This window comes from Dromaius novaehollandiae, chromosome Z (assembly GCF_036370855.1).
Source record: "Dromaius novaehollandiae isolate bDroNov1 chromosome Z, bDroNov1.hap1, whole genome shotgun sequence".
Lineage (NCBI taxonomy): Eukaryota > Metazoa > Chordata > Aves > Casuariiformes > Dromaiidae > Dromaius > Dromaius novaehollandiae.
Genome location: NC_088132.1, coordinates 49,865,841 through 49,888,477, shown reverse-complemented (window position 1 = coordinate 49,888,477; position 22,637 = coordinate 49,865,841). Strand labels below are relative to the sequence as shown.

Below are 22,637 nucleotides of genomic sequence, written 5' to 3'. Positions count from 1 at the left end.
AAAAGGTGCAGGAGGAGAGAATAGGAGGAAGGAGGGAAATGAATCAAAGGAAGTTTTACTTAAAAAAAATACAACCAATTTCCCTTTTAGCAGTCTGACAGGCTTTTGCATTTTTGCCTTTTGGTATTTTTTCCCTTTTTCATATAACCTGCACGGTTCCAGGTGAAGGAACTGAGAATATGAAGCAGCATCTTTCTTGCTGGCAAACAGCTTGAAAATTCTGTAAGAAGAAACGTGGCAGACTCGAGGTATAACAGCAATTCCTCAGAACAGCTCTATCAGCCCATTCGTAACATGGCTTTTGATAAATACCTACACAGCTAACATGAGAATCCCTGTGCCATGACTTGCTATGAACGTTATCTACCAACCAGTGTGCGTGGACTTACATGTTCTATGTAATTTAAAGTACTGCAGCAATTAGGCAAATAAGACTCCTAGAGGTAAAAATTCCAAAAAACTAAGGCAGCTGCATTTCAATACAATATTATTTGCAGGTATTCTTGCATTTTTTATGCATCTATCCAAAGTCTCTTTATTTCCTTTTTCTCTTTCCAAACTACTTAATCCCAGAGGTTGAGATTCTGCCCACAATATGTTTCTTCTGTCTAACATAATGAACATGACCAACGATGGCCTTTTATGTGATTGAGCTATTTGAACAAAAGAACATTTCTAAAACAGACCACCAGGTTCTATACTCACAGCTGTCTTCCTTACCAGTCAAGTTTCTGGCAATTAGTAGATTAATTGTGGGGATAAGTAAATAAAAATGAAAACAATAGTTTTGCAAGAAGAATTATCTTCATATCTTCATAGAACAAAAAGGGAGCTCATGCTAGTTGTTTTAATGATAATATAGCTTTTTCTGAATATCAGAAAGAATTTCTTTTGAAATGAATGTATCTGAAACATTCAAAAACTCATAATGGAAGTCATGCAAAAGTGTTATTTTTCTATTTCCTAAAGTACTTGAAAAGTATTTTACTTTCTAGTTCTTTCAATCTGTTTGTATGTTGTAATGAGAAACAGACATTTTTTAACCATGCTATTGCAAGAAAAATAGCATTTTGGCCAAGAAAAATGCAGATTTCCCCACCACAGGAAACAATGAATCTAACAAACTTCAGCACATTTAAGTAAAACAACAACTTTGTATTTTCATTTACAGTTTTGGTTTGAGAACAAAGCCAGGCTGTAAAGTCTCTGTTACAGAGTTTATAACTGTAACTAAACTAAATAGAATGGCTTCGTTCTGTATTTTTCTTTTTGATATTTTTGTCTCTATTTATTATAAACACTCAGATGTGGTTATTTAAATGAAAGAAAGATTTAAATGCCCAAAGGTAAGCGCTCCAGTGCTTTAAGTGCACTGATATACTATTTATTTAATGTACAGTCATAAAGATATTCTAAAGTGCCTTAATATACTGTATTAGCCTGCTGTAATTAATCGTATTTGAAGTAACTGCCATTGGTTTATAAAATAATTATCCAAGTTAATGACAGACACAATCCCAAATCTCAGATCCATGTTTTCCATCGTTTTTTGTTTCAATAATGAAACCCAGAGCTCTGAGTTGTGAGAAGTTGAATGTTGGGTTATTCATGCCTCAATTCTACTTCTGAATTTTACTTTTAGGCCCACCTCTATTATTTTTGATTCCTAACATTGTATGTTAGGAAATGATCTTTAAACCTAGTGAACCTCAAAACAACCATAAGACTTATTTTACCTACAGCCTGAACTCTGTGACTCCCTCACGCTGACCAATTTATTAAAGTACACTCTTTTTTGCTGAGATTAGTGAGGGTGTTGGCATTATAGCAACAGTGTATCATAGAAAACTAAGATCATTAGACACTACCAATTTTTCTTATAATGTAGTGTCACTTTTTAACAACTCAAAACATCCAACTACATAACAGACAGCTTGGCTGTATTTTAAATTAGCACAAATGCTAAAGCCAGGAAATGTAATTCTCAGGATATCAGAACAAAAGGTTCAGAGAGAAAGAATTCTTATATAGTATAAGATTATCAGGACTAGACTGTCACACTGTGACCTTGCTGGCGTCTAGCTAATCTGACAATATTTGGCAGAGCATTGTTTCAAATCAATAACTAATTAACAAAGTACAAAAGAAGTTGTACTGTTTTTTGAGGCTCCTTGTTAAAAATGGCTTTTGGTTGCACATGGGCAGAAAGGTCGCTTTTATGACATCTTCACGAGTCTTTCAACATCTTGCCACTGTCAGATTAAATTACTTTTAGCAATTAATTGTCATAAGTTAAAACAGAAGCACATTTGTTACAGCAGGTTGTCATAATGACATGGTGAGGAGTTGTTTTGATATGAATTTCTTCCACTGACCCTCTATCATATCTTAATTTTTTTGGTTGACCTAGCTGGAAAATTGGGAGCAATCTTCTAACTCAGGCAGCACAGGCCAGACATTGGGGGTCTTATTGAGATTACATACTGAACAATAATTTAAAAGAAATTCAAGAGATAACTGATGATCTTGAAAATACCATATATTTTTTAAAGATTATGAAATCTACAAAGTTTATATTGGAAGGTAGGATAAGAAAAATAAACCCTCAAAAAACCACAAAATATAGCTGGCGTTGTTGTTAAAAATTGTCTGCGATGCCATTTTAATCCTTTAGTAACCAAACGTATTTATTTGACATGCATCTTAGTATAAGGATTAAGTAGATTCGGCATCTGAAACCTGCATTCATTCAAAACACACACTTAGTTTTGGAGATATTTGCTTAGTTATTGTGCTTAAATAAAAAATAATTTTACCTTTTAAGTTCTTTTTGTTAAACTTCCCTGTATTATGATATATACATACTGCCCCTATTATAGATAAGTCTTCCAGTATTTAAAAATATGCTTAGTGTTTATACTAGTTGGCTATAATACAGCAGGATGAAATTCAATAGACAAAAATCCTAATCAAAGCCCTGTATTTATTTAATAAATGTTAAAACTCATTTCCTCTTTTTGACCATTCCATTCCATTACCTGAGCCTCTCAAAAAAAAGCCAGTTCACTTCAGTCAATGTTAGTGTGAACCCAATAAAGCTTATCCTAAAAACATGCAAGTATTACAGACGGAGCACCTTCTTCTGCTCAACATCACAGGTCATTCTTCTGTGAGGTTTTTTACGCCTTAGTATTTTGGGAGAAAAAAAATAACTTTCAGTGATTAGCAAAAGCAAGATGTAGATTGTATCCATAGTTTCAGTCTTTAATTTACCACATATTTAAATCTTATGTGTGGTTAGTAACCTTATATCATTATAATTTTGAATATTCAGGCCTTAATAACTGTACAAAAACAAGGCAGTTTCTACCACAGCAATTATCAGATAAGTCAGTCGGGCCACCAGGAACTAAGAAATAGCGTAAGGTTCCTGTGAAAAAAACCCAAAGGCTTTCCTTAATTCTAATAAAAAATTCAAATCTGTTTTTTATTGTGTTTGCAGGTAATGTGTAAACACTATGTAAAGCCTACAGCTTGCTCAATATTAAATCTTGAAAAGTGTTCATCCCATTAATACTTCTCATGACATAATTTAGAAAGTAACACCCCTGTGCTTTAAAGAGACTGTAAAGCCAGAGTGAAGCCAGCAATGTACTAATTAAGGTACATAATAGAAATGTTAATCAAGACCTTAAGGAAAAGGCTGCAAGGAAATAACATAATCTCCACATTGCCATGTAATGCCCCTATGCCCAGTCATAGGGAACGAAGTGCAGATAAATAGGAAAAGAGAAGGCAGATTCATTCTGCCCTGTACTACAGGAGAAGGAGGTTGCACAGAATAGCAGATCTGGCTTCAGGAGCCACCTTTAATGCCGCAAGGAGCAGATTATCACCCCAACAGTTCTCTGGGTTGGTTAGCCCTGGAGGGTTTGCAGAGAATAACCAGCCAGACCTGCAGGCTAACCAAGATTTTGGAATAGCCTGGACAGATCTTATAGTCAACAACTGTTGAAGCGTGTTTAACAATGAACACTTTGCTATTTTTGTAGTTTAGCTCTGTTGGTCCAAATACGTTTCTACAAAAATGTATTTTAAATCTTAAACCTTGTTTGGCAATAAGGGACAATAAGCGATAAGGATACCTGCCACCTACCGGATGTCTGGGAAATCCCCCAAATTGTGATCATATTTACAATGCCAGACATCCCAGTACAATGCCAGAATACCCAATATTGTTTCTCCATTAAGCAGCACAGAATAGTTTTGGAGCTGATGATGCAGGTGCCTGCACGAACAGACTTTTTCCAACAACTTTCATTCACAAGAAGCTGTCGGGAATGCAGCGGGACACGAGGACTCTAACAAATTTGTAATACTTTGTAAACATGGCATAGGTTTAAGAGATGAAGAGGAACTCTGGGGGCCTGTCCAAGGGTTTCAAGGCAACCTGTAGTTAACACATTGGTGTGCAATTGAGATATAGATTCTGTTTTCACTTTGAAATTAACAGTGTAGACAAAATCTTCTAAGAACTGGTTGTTCATAGGCTTAATTAAACTGCTTTTTGCTAATGCTTTAATAAAGTTGCAGCCTTTTTAATTCTGCCATGGCTATCCTCTTCTAAATACACACTTGGCAAATAATCAATCTCAGTGTCACAGGGTATTTTTTGTGTTCCTGAAACTTAAGAACTGCCTTGTACCTTAAAATGAAAGTTGGCAAACTCAAATTAACAAGGCAGACAAAATCCTTTTTTGCCGAAGCAATAACAAAGAAGGGGGAGTAAGGAGGACATGGACAGTACTTTTATCCTTCCTATTACGTAAAAATGGCCATGCTAATAGAAGTCTGGAAAACATCTGGGGAGAAAAAACTCTTATTGCTGTACTGCTCTTAGCTCTTTGAGCAAATTTAAGCAGCCAATCTGCTAAGAAATCTTCTTTTCTAAAGAAATCCTGAAAGTTCTGCTCAATATGCCTGTGTGAAAAATGTCAAATAGCATCACTGTCTGGAGGGGCTTTCTGGTCTTAATCACCTGAGCTTACTCTTCAGAAGTGGATGACCAACCACAATGTCACTAGTGCTGAATGTTCTGAGATAGGGCAATTCACCACTCCTGACAACGTCCACAGAGCCCATGCCCAAGTTGAAAGCTACTTTGAAGACTGAAGTGGACCTCAGCAATATGGAAGGTTGGAATGAACCTCTGGGGGTCATCTAGTCCAACATCCTGCTCAAAGTAGTGCCAGCCAGGACAGGTCGCAAGCACTGTGCCTGGTACTTTCAATCAAAAGAAAAAAGAGTGATCTCTAGAGTTCCACCATCACAGAGGCATAAAAACGTAGGTTGTGTAAGTTCCCTTAATCTGAACTACATGGCAGAGTATTGCATCTGAGATAAAGCAACTCTGCATATGCTCCAGTGAGGTCCTGCAGACGAACTTCACTGAGGACACCTATTCATTCACAGTATTTTCATGTCACAACTTTTTCTTGCCAACTTTTGGATGGTCTGTGGAACCCCAGCAGAATTGAGGCAGAGGTCACCTTCTGCAACTGCAGTCTTCACTGGTTCTAGGAGACTTGAATTTCATCCAGTCACTTTATCTTCGAGTAGAAAAATACATTATTTCATAATGTTGTTAGAACACTATGTTATGGCTATGTTACCATAATATTAACAGAATAATAATAGTATCTAAACATTCCACTCTGGAGATGATATTCTGTCCAGTGCACGTGAGGATAAAAATCCACTAAAGATCAACCAAACTCTCCTAGTCACTGGGGTAGTTCAAAACAGAAAGGGAAAGGAAAAGGTAAAAGAAGATAATGAACAACAGTCAACAGTAATAGAAAAATATTTAAGATGTCTTTCTAGAAGTGGACACCATGATCAGATCAGATTCTGTTATTTTAAGATCCATCAGAGCAATAACTCAATTGCCCACATAGCAGTGAGATCCTTAAACAGCCAGCAGTGTCTGAAAACTTGACATATCTCAGTGAGGAGGATTTTATATATGGCCAAGGTCTTCACCGTTCAGGATTTAAAAATAAGCAACAGACATTAAACATGAGCCTACACTTTTTTGGCAGCCAATGTGAAGGACACATGATGAATAACATGATCCTGTCATCAAATGTGTTTGTTCATTTTTCAAATAACAGAAAAGCTCTTCCAAGAAAAAAAGGGCAGTATCCAAGGCTCACAGAAGTGTACTGCAAGACGGAATGTGAAGGGCACTGACTTATCAAAGGATAAGGCCACAAAGTTAATTGCAGAATCTAGAAAACAGATTTCTAAAGTATTTTGTTGTCTAAGCTATATTAAATGCCTTCATTACTTAAGTCATGAAATTGGAAAGAATTTCTCAGCAAACCAGACCACTAAAAGAAATATATGTATCTTCTTAACAATATCTACACGCAATTATTAAGGTTTCTGTTTTACCAAGTTGAGAACAGAGTAGCTGTGACACAGTTAAGTGACACTGTCAATTGCCCATTTTGCTAGGGTATAGTCTGAACTTGCAAGATCAATGAAATCAGATTATTCAGTTACACAGTGGGTGGAAAAGATAGGAGATACTAATGAAAAACCATTGTGGAAGGAAGCACTAGTTTCCAAAGAACAAACATGTTACATATGCTTAAGAAGTACCAGGCATATTGTCTGACTAACTACTTTTTTAATTACTTGCTGTACTATATGACTGGATCTACTGATTAAATCTTTGCTTTCGATAAAAGGAAATGTTCCCGTTGTCTATATCCTACGTTTGCAAACGTTATCTCAGAGAGCATGTCCTTTAGAGCCTGTAGGCTCTGAACCCTCAAGCACGTGTAGGTTGCTGGACTTTCCTGTGGACTGTGTGCGCGTGTGTGCTCGCGCATGTAGGGGGGAACTGCTGTGTCAAGTTAACACTGTTACTGGGGCTACTGTATAGACACGGTCACGGAATTCAAAACGCCTGGGACTGACAGAAGGCTACTTTAGCTGAGGCTGGGAATTCAGAAGCTTTATGAAGGCAACTTTGCTTAAGCAGAGCCCTTGCTACAAGCTCTATTAATAAGCTACCACACACCCTCCTGTTACAGGCCTACTTGCTTTCCCTACTGGCCTTCTCCTACTGAGAAGGTCTCTCCTGTATTTTCTCCTTAGTTTCAGGCCACCAAGTGCAAAAATAATTGCAAAAGTATTTCTAATTTGTACTGCATTATAGGTATTTTATTAAGGATGGACTAAAATTAAGAGCTATTAGAAAATCTGTAAGTTGTAAAATAAGTCTTTTAGGACAGGACAACTCTTCCATTTATTCCTAATTCGATAGGGACATGACAAAAACAGAACTACTATTTTTGCTTTTTTTTTCAGAGATGCAGAAGCTTAGCAATCCAAAACAGTATTCTATTAAAAAACTAAACTACTATAAAAATTGACACATCTAGATACACTTCAAGTTATTGCAGCACATTCTGATAGTGAACTAAGAATCATTCCTGTGATGCAATATATCAACGGAATAGACACTCGAGCCCCTCTTATCTTGATGCACAATCCCCATGTCCAAATGTTCATCTCTGTAAAAAGCTACAAATGAAGAGACCTCCTCTGCTTCCTGAAGAACCTATTTAGTATGGTTGTGATATTTTTCTTGTTCCATGCTTTCACTAAAAGTCCTAAACTAGAAGCTCCCAAACTGTTCTAAAGGTGCTTTAGAGCCTAGAAAAACTCCAGACTCTTAAACATACATAATTCTCAGTAACTCTATGTGGAACTCAGTCTGTCTTACTTTATTCAGTAGTTTCATTCCCAGCAGTGCCATCTATTGGGAAAACTCACTAAAATAATTCAAATATTATTTGATTATAAAGAAAATAAATTTCATTGTGTATTGACTAATTCAGCCTTGCAAGTACTGATCAGAAATATAGAGAAAGAGAATGAGAACTGCTAAATTTTAAAGTCTCAAATAGCATGGCTGAACAACACCCAAACAATTCAGGAAAGAGGACCTGTTCCTGATGCTACCAGCCACAGAAGACACAAAGCATTTTTGATCAATTTAGCATCCCCTTTTAAGCGAGGAGAAAAAATGGAGACAACAAGGATTCAACTGAGAGAGAGGAATGGGATGGTTATTCAAAATTTAAAAGAGTGGTGGCTGTTGATGCTATAATATCTTAAGAAGTACCTCTGTCTTGGCATTGTGAAAAAGAAGCTGAAGTTGGTAAAAGGTATTTCTCACGGTGAATTCATCAGCTATGGAATTCATTAAGGCATAGCAAGAACTGAGTTCATGATTTTATTCACCTCAAAGCTCATGATGAGGCATATCTGTTTGTCTGTAAAGGGATCACAACAAACTGATTAAAAAGATAAACCTTGTTCTCAAGAGGCAAATAATTCTAAATAACATCACACAGTAAATACATTCACAAAAAGTAAGGATTTTAGTAAAATCCTTCACTTTTAAGGATATTAAAATATAACAAACAAAAAGGCTGTAATAATTCATTTTTCAAATTTTAAGCCACCCATTAATTGCAGGGCAGATTATTCCACATTTCCTCCATGTCATGGTTTCTTCCACTATTTGCAGCACATTTGGCAGTGGTTACTGCTGCAGAGAGCCAAGCAGACTACAGGGGAACTACCAGTCAGATAGTTATCTAAACTCCAAAAGCTACAATTTGTTATTCATATTTTTCTGGAATTTTCACTTTGTTCTCTGTAGCAAATCAGGCGAAAATGACATCCCTGAATGTACTGTATCCTGTGTCCCAGTTCCCTGGCTGCTGACATTCGTTTCCTAGGTCTCCACAAATGTTTTCCCAATCTCCATGCATCAGGGTACAGCTCACATACCCTATTTAATACCTATAAATATCTTTAGAAGAAAGGAGTGGAGGAGGCATTCCCTTAAAAAAAATTATTTTGCAACAGCATCACCCATAGCTAAGAGGTACTAAACAAATTTATCTCACAGAAGTTAATTCCCATGTACGCATGTAGAGCTCTCACTATATGAAGGTTTTTCTGGCTAACTGATTTTCAAGAAACATATAAAGAATCTCCAAGTTTTGCAAAAAGGGTATATGTTACCACTTGACCTCCTGCAAAATTTTTCTGCCATTTTTCCAAATGCACCCACATCTAGTTTCGAAATATGCAATAACTGTGTACAGTAAGTCAGAAGTTATTATCCTTGTTTTGGATATCAGTTAAACGTATATTATCCTTTGATTCTATTTGATAAATGATAAAGGATACTTACAGAGACCAATCTGCACCGGCAGGAGGATGGCCTACATGACCTACTAGGTCTTTTCAGTCCTTAACTGCTATAGCTCCACAATCAAAGATAGCCAGTATCTGAGTATAAGTTTGAATAATTTTATTCACCCTTGTCTTCAACAAGTAGGTCTGCCTTCTGCTGAGCTAGTTTGCTTTACGATCAGCTCACTAACTGCCCAGGTTTACTAAGCCTGCATCTTGACTGAAAGGAAGGATGACTTGGATGACCTGTAAGAGAAGCTCTTTTTCAGAACAACAGGAGTACTACAGAACTCATGGTGGGAGGAGAGATGCAAGCTGATTCTTTCTTTTGGAAACTCATACAGCTTGCCTCACTTTTAGGAGCCTCATCTAACAATACGCATTTTGTCGACATTGCGTAATGGAAGACACAAAAGCTAGATGGCCCCAATTTATTCCTTTTCTTTGATTAAACTATACTTGTGAAATGCGGAACAAAGAAAGGGTATGGCAGACTGAAGAACCAGTGGTGCTCTTGAAGAGATGCAAAATCTGCCTTTGGTGATTATCTGCTTTTCTGGTTTCTTGCTTGCTTAAGGAAAAGGCGACAAATAGAACCATTCTATGACACGTTATATAAAGGTAAAACATACTGTAAGAAGTCTCTACAAACTCGGGATTTATTAAAATACCTAATTTAACTGCACAAGCTAAATAGCTAAATTATAAGGCATTTAATGGTACTACATTTTAAACTCTACATACTCTGGCTATTTAATATAAAGGTGTCTGTTCATTGTAGTGTCCATAGAAGGAAACGTTATTTTTTTTTCCTGTTAAACAGAAATTATTATAGGAGTTCAAAACCCATCTGACACTTTTGGAATGATTCAGGGGTCTAACTGTATGTGCCCAGTGCCATTTTAGATGCCTTACAGTATTACACTTGGCTTCTGGCTGCTGGGCCAGAAGGATGCAGGTCTCCTGAAGGTCCTGTAACACATCTGCCAGATCACTGCAGGCATCCCAAATACCCCAGGACATCTAAAATATCACTAGACATTTATGCCCCAGCACTTGAATTGCAGTCTGTTTGTTTCTTTGGTTCTAACTCTGAAAGTCTAATGGGATGTGGGGGAAAGAACATGAAAATCACAGAAGTTTCCAAGCAATTCTCCTAAGTTTTCCATTGTCAGGATGATTTTGCTGTTGCTTAGAAGTGAAAGAGAACTCACAAAACCAGAAGTTTCTTCTGGAAGTAATGAGTTTTGAAATATAAGTATGGACAAAATAATATCACAGGTTATTTCAGCTGTATTAGTAAAGTAAAACAGAAATTAAGACTTTATAGTAGGGAAGAAAAGCTCTTATCATGTACACATTGGAATGAGACTTTGGATATTTGAGCTCTTATTCCCAGTTCTGCCACAGACGACTTCTGAACTTGAGCATGTCCCTTGATCTCTTGGGAGCTGTTTGTTTAACGCTTATCATTTTGTCTCTTCTGGTGGAATAAAGGGCTTATTAGTTTGGGCTCAGCAGCACACTAATGTAGTCACATAAGTTTGGATCAGAGCAGGCTCATGCCCTGCCAAGTCACAGTGCAGGTAAAGGGAGCCTGCATCTGTCCAAGAACGACCACGCAGCCATCCCCAAGGTAGCTAGCTGGAACTGAAGCTACTTCGTTCAGGAAAAGGCTCAATCTTCAGAACGAAATCTGCTGCATGTAAAGGTCAGCAGGCACAAGCGGACACACTGCAGTGACCTTAAGGCAGGCAATGTCTTGTGGCATTCTTACAGAACAATAAGCAGAAAGGACACAACGGTGCTTACGCTCTTGCCAGGATTTCCTGCCCACTAGCAGTTACTAAATATTTAACCTTGCATTAATAAACGTGCTTGTTATCACTTTTCTCTAAGTATTGGTAGGCATTATCCTGATATATCCATTTTTAGTAAAACGAATTAAATAGTTGCACATGATCTTTTCTATTTAATCTCTCACGAAAAATTAGAAAAATTATTTATGAAAAAATAAGTTACATCCAAAATTAATTTAATTCCATTGATAGGCTACTAGTGTAAATAGCACTGTTATATGTTGTACTATAGTAAAAATAAAATTTGCAGTGAGAATTATCTTTATTAAACAGCTCATCTTAGTGGAAAAAATGACAAAATTCCCAGGAACAGGCCTAGCAAAAGCTTATCCCTCTTGTCCAGAAAACTTCGTCCCATCAGTTGGTCTGATAAAAGATATTACTTCTTCCTATAATACTTGCCTCTTTGATATCCTTTAATTCTTGTGACAACGATGACATTATTACAAATTACTATTATTATAAGTGATCTACATTTTTTCTTCAATTACATTTCAGAATCCATTCAGTATACCTGTTTAAGTGGTGCATGCTATTTAGAAGGGGACAAATACTGATTTACATTTCTAAGTGCCTTGTAACATAGAGAAGACACTGTCAGTGTAAGAATCTGTAGGGAGTGGGAGATGGCTTAGAGGATGGAGAGTATAATCATGTCACTTTTAAGCCTGTATGATCTGTTGCCATAGAAAAAGGTTAGAGATCAACAAATTCTGACTTTAGTTCAGTAATAAATGAAGGTTGACTAGGGTACTAAGTTTCTGTGGGAAGCATTAGCCAATATGTACAGCAGCAGCCTCTGGTGGTCTAAGAAAAATGTTAGGTGATATCTATAAGTAGGGATAGAAATATGTTTTTTAAAAGCACGTACGTACATATTTAGCTATTTGATTCAGTTCTCAATTCAACACATTAAAAAACAGATGCTTTTAAAAACGATCTGCAGGCAATATGCTTGTTAAAATCTGAACAGTGAGAATATTAAAATCCATTTTGCATTCATTAACACATTATATAAAAGTAAAATGTTTTTGTTAAATCATTCTATAAAGTATTGTAGTCAATGTTGATTACCAAGAAGTTTTTCCTTGCTTTGCATTGCTCAAAAAGAAACCAAATTTATAAGATTGTTACTGAATTGATGACATTTTCTGTCTTCACTCTTGAATTCAGTTGGCAGATGTTTTCAAGAACAAAAAATTCTGTCTTATTACAAAACATATTAAGCAGGTTTTTCTGCCATAATGTTTGACATGATGTTTATTGCCCAGACCAAATCAGTCCCTTTAACAAGCTTTAATGTATGCCAGAAAGTACATTATTTCATAGTTAAGGAAACTTATGGCATGAAACAATAAGTCCTTTGATCTTTCAAGCACTATGCTTAATACATTACATACTCTGATAGTCATTTTTATTTATATTCATTTTGTTTGAAAATACAGCATAATTTGAGATCTTATATTTTAAGGCTCTACTCTTACTCTTGAATACCTCAGGTGTTTGTATTTTTCTATGAAAATAAAGAAAATACTTAAAGAATAATGGAGGAGTTGCATTTCTCCAAATCTTGGACAGTCTAGCTACACAAGGTAGAGCATCATCCAAATAGCTTTACTTTGTTCAAAAGGCACTTCCTCATCATATCACAACAGATCTTAGCGACCCTAAGTGAACACAGCTGAGGTTATCTATTTCTACCTATGAACAGTCTTAAACAATTTCTCCAGTATGTTTGACACAAATTTTCCTTCAACATTAGATGCTGTGGATGTCTTGTCTTTTTGCTTGTTTGTATTTCAATGAATATATTTGCCACAGCCTTCTGAGGAAACCGAAGTTTTCACCCAGTCTCTGCTGCAGTTTGCCCTGCTTGGCAACATGAGGCATTTAGTATTTCTTTGGACTGACAGTATGTTTTTTAATTTCTTCAAGAGCCCAGTGAGTCAAAGTCTATACCACAGAAAAAACAGAACTCAAATCTAAATTGCCCTTTGAGAGTACCCATAGCCAGCTTTAATACCATACCTCATAACAGCCTGTGGCTAAGATAAACCTGGAAGCAAGTCCCAGGGAGCAATCCAAGGGTGCTTTCTGGAGCATGCATAATCTTACGTGCCCAGGCACGACTGGCAAAAAATACATTGTAAACATGGCATTGCACCATTTTGCCTGTTACGTGCTATGTGTGGCCAGACTAACACACCTGTGTCCACGGAAAAGGAAAAGAGAGCAGAGCAGGCTAAATTCACCGCTCCGCTTGCAACCACCTGTCACAGTTCTGTCCAACGGAGCAAATGGTACCCGAAAGGTAGCCCGGTTTTGTTTCAGAAACTGATAGGCAAGTGAATTGCAGTAACTTATCCTGCCATGTACCAATACAAGAGTGTTTTTTATTCTATTTCAAAAAGCTCACTGTATTAGAGCCCACTAAAGAAAAAGCAAAAAAGTCTTTCAGAATACAACACCAATTGCATCAGAAAAGCCAATTTCAGTTAATTTGTCAAGGAAAGGAGACCACCACATATACTTTCAGTAAAACTTACGCTATTTGTCTCTTTGGTTTGAAGAAAACAGAATAAAGGGAATGTCAATGGTCATCTTTAAGGCATGTATTCACATAAGAAAGAAAACAGTATGGAGTCATGCATTTTATGTTTTGGGGGTCAAACCTCCTGAAGCCAAATTTCATGCCCCATCAAGCAAGAGAACCACAAGTAGGTGGAATTGCTAAAAAAGGTTCGCTTTCAACAAGGGGACACTAGACCAGCATGCTGACTACACTCATTTCTGGAATACACAATATCCACTAGCTTCTGATGTACCCTGGTTTTCTCTCTTAAGAGGCAGGGACTGACTGGTGGCAGAATGGCTTATCTCATAAAAAGTAACAGCTAGAGAAAAGAAGTGCCCTGTTGATAACTTTGAATATATATATGTGTATCCTGTTGTTTCCTGTACTCGGTAGTGAGACATTTCTCAAAAGATACAATAATATTTTATGCTATTAATGATTCTGACAGCCAGGTTACAAAACCTTTAGCTAGCTAGGAAAGCTGTACTTCTCCTATAAATTATTGTTATTTTAAACTAAAGTTAATAGGAACACATTAAAACTTAAAATGATTCTAACATCTGTTTTGCTGGATTTTTATCAATTTCACATGAGAAAGACATACACATTATTAGTGTTTTAACTACACTGCGGCATTTCTGACATGTTTTTACCATTGACTGAAAATGCCAAAATTCCTAATAAGGGCTTTGGAAATCGCATGACTAAGTCTAGAATGTATAATGCATAGTATATATATGAAGCAGAATGTGTCAAAGTGCAAATAATATTGTTTGTGCCCCCTGCAGAATTAGAAATCCTCGGGTAGCACTGTTATAACGATCCCATGCTGGTAGCATTACAAAGTGCAAAGGTTCACTGAGTAAGAAAAAAGCAAGGGACAGAGTTTCCTCATTACCCCATTTTCAAACTATTCTGGCTTAAATATTTATTAAGATATTAATAACTCTCCGCCTTTATCTGTCTTCAGAAGTTTAGCTGTAACACAATGGATTGCTGCTCATACAAAAACAATACATTATAGGGTAAATATGCTACCACGCAAGATGAACACTGGTGTTTTCTACAATACATTATTAATTTAGCAGGTAATATGTTAAAAACTATCAGGCTATAACTATTGCCTTCCCAATAAAAGACAATATAATACAATAAATGCACGCATGACATGTTGTGAAGCTAATACGTTGCCTAAGCTGCAGTAGAAAATGTTTCTTATGTACACCCCTGTTTATAAAATCATTTTTACAAAGTCTTCCTTAAATCATTCTCTGTCTTGATAGCACCAGTGAGTTCCTCTGGGGTTTATTAGAAGTCCCACTTTGAAATTAGAAAGGAATGTTTTGTAACTCTTCCAAATCTTCACTTTCAATAAATGACAAAAAAAAAATCAATAGAATCAAGAGCCAGGCACTTTGAATGAACTCTTGAATGCCATCTAAAGTAATATGTTTATGTTTAAAAAAAAAAGCATACTAATACAGACAGTAAACACGTATATATATTATTTGAGAAAGGCAAACAAAACTAAAAGGAACTTACTCTAATATACATCTGCACTGTTTCTTTTTCTTTTTGTGGGTTTCGATACTTTTCGTAGAAGTCACGTCTCTTCTTTGTTTCCTTCTGGATTTTATCTTTTCTTTCTCTCTTTTCGGCAGGTTCATCTGAGCTATCAGAAGACAGCTGTACTTGGGCTTTTGTCTTCTCGACTTCAATATAGTTCTCATTGGGATTCAGTACTATTACTCCATAGCCTTCCTGTTTTAGAAGAGACAAAAAAAGGAATATGAAAAGGGAGATTTAATACTTGAAAATGCTTTGAATTTACTTTAATGCTCTTAAAAACGTATATATTTAGTTCAGTAAGTTCACACAATATAATTTTCAGAATATTTTAAGAATATTCTGCTTGTTTCGTTTTTGTCATCAAAGGAATATTGATGTGTGAATACATGTTTGCGCATGCCTTTATGTATATACACATCCCTCAGCATCAGAAAAGTTGCCTGTTTTACTTTTAATATAATTTAATATATTGTTGTTATTTATAAGCACATTATATGACTTTTTCCAGAAAAAAGTACTAGAACTAAAAACAAAATACTATTATACGAACTCCACAGAATGATGAATATAAAGGTTTATGCCCAGCCAATAAAAACCTTGATAATAGAAAGGATGGAGTGATTTCATATGCATATTACATAAAACTATTCAGCACAATTTAAAATAGTAAAACCTTTTGTTTAGCTGACAACAAGCATACCATGCACAAACCAATAGTGGCAGTAACAATGAATCTATACCAGAACTGATTCACTGCTATTGCTTACAAGTCAGCTCTCTTACTGTGCGAATGACTTTTAAGTACCTCTTTAAATCTGCTCTAAAACTTCATTGGGATTATGTCCTGCATTCAAAAACACAGAGAAAATTTGTGATCTGCAGGATGCTTTTGAACATACCAGCTGCATTTTTGTGCCTCTGAAAATGAGCTGATTGAAAAATACAGGAATTTATGAATGAGAAAGAAACCCTGAATTAATCAGCTAATTATTTTATTATGATTTTTAAATGATGGTAACCCTTATAACAATGGCATTATTTGTGAATGTTATAATCGTTAATGCAGAGAGAAAAGAGAAGCACATGCATTTAACAGATGAGTCCCTAAAGTTACTATGGGTTCCAACGAAACCAAGCTGTCTTGTAAAAGCGGATTTTGAAATAAAGACTTACTTTTGGAAAGTGTCTATATTAATTATCTTACTAAACAGCTTTATTCTAGCTTCCTATTTGATGCTTAATTTTGCATTTAGGCTAGGCCAGAAGATCAAAGTTGTCTGCATACCTAGCTGACCAGAGTAAACCAAATCTACACCAACAAAAGATACTTTATTTGGACTTGCTTTATTCTAATCTGTAAAGCTATTCAAAAATCTTGTAATGCATTGTGATCACTGTCAGGTAGACAGATTGTCACTTAGTGATTTTCTACAGTTGGACACACTCGACTAGTTATTAAAATCACATTTGAAGGAAGTTCCTACCCCTCTTCCTTGTGCCTGCACAACTTTTCACGCCCTTCTCAAATTTCTGCCATAGCTTCTCCTCCCACCAAAACTAAGTTAAAGGACACTGTTGCACTCTACTAAACAGGGTGAAATAGAGGCATTCAGTACACTGTCTCTGGTGTTAGGAACATAGTCAAAAAAGGTCACCATAGGCCAAAGAGAAAATTGCCTCCTTACTAGACTCTGTGCCATGAGTAAGTGGTCTCCTGTCATGTTTCTTCCCTTCCCTCCCTACCGAGTGAATTGAGCTGAAATAAAAAAATACATAAGCCGGAGCAGGGAGCAGAGAAAACAGAAAACAAAAGAAAACATAGTTCAGAATTTATCCATGCCATTATTGGACACCTTGTAAATTAGCAGGCGAGAAGCCTTGTACATAGAAGGTTCCGCTTAAAAAATTCAAAACCCCAAACTCAGTATCTATCACAGAGGAAAGCGCCACTTAACAGATCTATTTAGAAATAGTACTAGCCTGTGCCCCGCAGATGAAAGTGTGATTTTTGAGCTTGCTAACTACAGAGCGGGGCCGAGTTTCACAAGTCTTTGTACGAAGCACTTTGGTGCTTAGCGCGCAATAGGGAATGCTTTGTTTGTTGTTCGTCTTCTTGACCTGCTCATTTGGACCAGAGATGCTCCCCGTATTGATCCTTTTTGCTTTCTATACAATGCCAAATGCAAAATTCATGTATTTATTATAGGTTTACAAGTGTTACAGAAATCTGAAACTGTGTTCACTTTAAGCTCACCACAAAACAGACACATAAATCATCAAAGAAGTAGAATTTGTCTAAGTTATTGATTATGTAACTGAAAATTACATGACTCATTTGTCCAATTTTATGAGGACACAATGTCAATTTTTCACACAGACATCAACAGATGAAATATGATTCCATTTTTAAATTCACTATTTCATAAATCAATTAAAGGTTTTTTATCAATTATATTTTAAGCAGCATAACGTGTCTCCCTTTACAAATTTATTTATTTTTTCCAAGATAGCAGGCTCTTCCTGCCAGCACAATTACAACAATTAAGTAATAACTGAGACAATTTTTCCCAAAATTGAGGAAAAAGATCGTCTTACAATTCTCCAGACTTTAAGAAAATAATCTATTTTAATATTGTTTTGTTTACACGATGCAGCATATTGCCCTTTACCTTGTCCACCTTCAGTAATTACCTCATCCTAAATTGCAAGATGTAAACAATGGCACCAGAAAGAAGATTTGATAGTAACATGTATAAAACAACATGGATAAACTAAATGACTGGTAAAACTGCACCAGATTATAACTTCTCTTGTTCTGCCTTAACCAATCAAACATTTTCTATTAAAAAGTAATACTCAGCCCTAAATTACGTCTATGTAAACAATGTTGGTTTTAAGATCAATTTATTTTTAGAAAATCCATATCATATGAGCATAGCTGCACCATTAAACTACGGTGCAACCAAAAAATTAAAAAAAACCTCTCCACAGACTCAGTGGGGTTGAACAGAGACCAAATCAATGCAAAACTGAACATATAAAACTACTAACATTTTTTTTTAAAAAGTTCTTTACCAAACATTAATACAGGGCAAAATATTAGTGATCTATAATCTAGTGATCTGTGGTCTATGCTCTAGTGATCTTCGAGGTTACTTTTTAGCAAAGGCAAAAACCACATTCATTAAAAAGTACCTTTTTAAATGAAATATCTGTTTAGAAGTATGTACCTCACGATGTCACTAAAAAATCTCAATTTCAGTTATGATGAGCTTATAGCGTTATTAAAATGTCGAACACAGTGAACCCTCCTGTAACTAAATAAGGCTATCCAGGAAAATTTTTAAAGCTTGTCATCATTTGTAAACCATTAGATATGCATTCAACGTAAGTAATAGCAGATTGCCTACAGAAGGAGAAACCACTGTGTAAAGTGAAAAGTTATTTTATAGTACAAAGCTAAACTTTGGCAGCGTGTGGGGGGGAACCTCCATCGATCTTCAACTGACTGATACAAGCCGAGCCCAGTGTTCTACGGCATATCTGAGAGAATGCAGATGTTATCCAGAAGTCAAAGTTTGTCTACCTCACCCATTAGTACATCTGCGATGAGATGTAATAACCAGCACACACACTGATAAACCTAAGTTTCATCCTCTAATCAACCAGTTGGCTGGACACAATTATGGTTTCTCTTTCAAACTAAAATACTCTATTAACAGATATTTCCTTGAATTCTAATTCTTCAAGATGAGCTAAAAGGAAAATGTAATCTATACTGTCTGCTAGCTTTCTCCAAGAAGCTACTTCCCAAGGTAGAAGACTGTGCAAACTCTACTTTCAGGTTCATAAATAGTTACAAATGTAAGTAATACTTGTTTTATGATTTAGTCAGCAAATGATGACTAAAAGGAATCAAGCTGAAAAAGTGAAATGTTGGAAAGAATCACAAATATCACAAATCTGAGATGCAATGCCTTTACTACAAAGTCAGAAAAATGCAGAAGAGCCTTATTCACGGCAACATGCAAGTCACAAACAGAATAGCGCTTTTGCCTCTTCCTGGAAGTTTGCGCAAGATGTTTGAAACTGAACGAATATCAAAATACTTGCCTCGGACAGTAAGAGTACAGTTAAAAAACAAACACACAAACAAAAAAACCAGCCCTGAACTATCTGAGGTAAATTCCCAATCTTGGGAAATCTCTTCTGCCTGGCCAAACGAATAATGCGCTGGAAGCGTTCGGCTCTGCATGTTAATCCACTGAGATGGGACACCATATGTGACCAGGGAGGTCAGGGGCTGGAGTGGAATCTTTTGACCTGTGTAACTATCTTTTCGGGCTGCAAGCGAGAGTCTGAAAGAGATCATTTTCCTAAGCCTTATCAACCTGATTTTTCAAGTTCAGATTTCTATTTAGATTGCTTGCAACAAGATCAGAGTTAATCCCCAAGGGAAATGCAACTCGAAGTGTTTAGATCTTAAACCTGCCCATGGTTAAAATGGGCACAGCCATGTCCATTCATCTTTTTGAAAGATGTATGTTCTGTTTATTTCCCATCTTTTTTGCGAGAAGGGTACATATATGTCACCATTGCGACATCCTAGGTGCAACAGCGGGATGAGGTCATGACAACCAATCAGAAGTCACTAGTGAAGCGTTAAAGTAAACATAGCTGTTGGAGATGCAGCTCAGCTTGAAAAATGCCCCCTCCATTATTTGAGCAATTTTCTCAAGACGTGACCTGAGACTGAAACGCCTGAAATGTCAGTTGACTCCGTTTTCTGTTTCCACTCTATGTACATTTTGGCAACTGCACCCTGCTAACACTCTGCAATATTTTCATCCCAATATTTTACACCTCAACTCTTAGCTCTCCGAATTCCAGTGTGGTGTCCAAGTGTGTAAAAATGCTGCGTTCCTGCCAAACACACATTGTCCCAGCAAGTTCCCGACTTAAAATAGCTCATCAAGTTAGGCAGGAAAAGAAAACATGCCACAAAAAGTTTTTAGAGGACCACCTGTTGTCTATTATTTTTACATAGCACTTACTCATAAATCATAACACAGGGTAATTAATCAAGCTGTCAAAGAGAAGGTCAAAGGTGACGTGGGGGAGTCAGAAGGTCACGCATGGGCTGATAGAGGTCAGGGTCACACCGCATTCCTCATTATCAAGTTGGGATGAGAGACGGCCCAAGCAAACAAAAGTGAAAGCAGATGGAGAAGTGAGTGGATAAAAAAAAAAGAGAGCGAGAGAGAGGGAGAAGAAGGAAATTCCACAAACAAAAAGAAAAGTGAAAGAAGAATGTCAGTTGCCTTCAAAGAAGGAGGAGAATAGAGCAGAAATACATTGAGATGTTCTCAAAAGGTCTCACACAACATAAAGAAACTACAGTTTGATTATTTAAATACATTTAACATAACTTTTCCCATCTGATCTTTTTGCAGATATTAAGCCACGCTGCAAAATGGATATGGTAGTTTTGGTCCCATTTCACAGCTGAAGTCAATACTTTCAAGGTGAATTAGACAAAAGGAACCTATCACTGTGATGAATGCAGATGGTTATATAACATTGCTTTTAAGCACTGAAGTTTATTCCTGTTTATGGCTACAACCAATAGATGTTCAATAAAAAAGTTATAACCTGTTTGAATGATGTATTAAGAACTATAGTTTCATATACACAAACACTCAAAAACACAAAGCATCATAAAAGTCCCTCTGGATGACACAACAGTTATAAAATATTCTATCATTACACTGACCTGAATTAGATGCAGAATACTGTGCAAAATTAGCTGTCACCCTTTCCTCAAAATCTTTGTTAATCTCATTTTGAATGTTTGCAGCTTTATCAACACATGCATCAATGTCAGCTCCTTGGTTACTGAACCGCTGTACTTGGAAGAAGATATAATTAAAATGTTTTGGCACAGAAAAGGTGAAATTGTATCTTCCCCTGTTCCCTGAGGAGTCTGTAAAACATGTAGGATATATTGACAAACACACACCCCTGTCTAGAGCCCTGACATCCCAGGTCACCCAACTGCTATTTATTTCAAAACATTCACTTTACACTTACCCAAACTGTCACCTGCTGTGTTACTAACTTTTAATGGATATTAGAGCTATAAAAACAATAAACTCTTCATTTCCTTTCTGTTACTGCCTTCTAATTCCTCACTGCATTAGGTCCATATCTATTTGCATGCAGAACTGTATTCATCTTATTTCACCATAAATCATGCCATTAATGTGTTTTATTTTGCTATTTGCTAATTTGGTGTTAGCACAGCTATGCCAGAAAAATCAGTGTTCAAGGCTAAAAAAAACCCAGTTAAGCTGTTATTACATTTTGAGTTTTACTGCTGAAAAGTTTTGAAAAGAATTCATGTTTTACATCTATCTATAATTAGCAACCCAAATATGTCTATGTGTAAGATTTGTAATCCTGTTTCACGATACTTGTTCCCAAGACCAAAACTGAATAAACACATCTACATATTATAAGCATTTTACTCCCCTAGTTGTGTACTGTGGTCTTGATATGGATCTTCTGTGCCTTTTTAAGCACTTTTTAAGCATTACTATTTTCAGCGGAAAATTATTTCTCATGGTAAGTGAAATACGAGAAATTTTTTTTAAAAAAAGCTATAGAATAAACTTAATTCTGTGAATTAATAAAAACTAATTAAGTTCATGTTCAAATACTGCTTCAAACATTGTTTAATAAACCTCAACCTCATCACCTCTCCCTAACGTGAGATTCAGCCTTTCTAGTAGAAATCACTGGAGGCTGAATAGGAATGAATTCACCCCAACCACACAGGCGGCATACAGGACTGCAAATAACCCTTCCATAATCACTATCTAGACTGCAATAATGCTTTCTGCTCCTCTTCACTGAGTACATACAACTTGGGGTCCAAACGATCTACGAAAGAATGAATTCAACAGCTGCCCTCAAGGCCCGGCACCTTTCAATGATACCTTAGAGGACCTGGTTTCTATACCTCCTATAATGAAAGCCTGTAATCTGAAGGTTTTATCCTCTCTGCTGTGAAACTGTTTTACTCTCTTTTCTTACAAAAATTTGCAGAAGCTTCCATGGGGTATGAGAACTTTGTGCACATTTTACTTTTCTAAGATTTTAATGAAAAGATTACTCAGATTTATATAGAACTCAACGTTTGGAAAGTGATGTACCAGAAACAGAATGGTAAATCAAATAATCTTCATAAAACACACACAAGTAATAAGTAATTATCAGGTCTAATTCACAAACAGGGAAACCAAGGGGGTTGAAAATTACTCTGAGAAAGTTATGCTCAAATAAGGCGC

At 36.2% G+C, this 22,637-nt stretch overlaps 1 protein-coding gene across 6 annotated transcripts in view; it reads right to left on the bottom strand.

Moving 5' to 3' along the window:
* Positions 1-22,637, bottom strand: part of LOC112992054 (cotranscriptional regulator ARB2A homolog) — a 274,848-nt gene that overhangs the window by 131,038 nt on the left and 121,173 nt on the right. For all 6 annotated transcript variants that reach the window (XM_064501471.1, XM_064501473.1, XM_064501474.1 and 3 more), the window contains one exon: positions 15,262-15,480. In XM_064501471.1, coding sequence (XP_064357541.1) covers positions 15,262-15,480 — 219 coding nt within the window. The remainder of the gene's footprint in view (positions 1-15,261; positions 15,481-22,637) is intronic.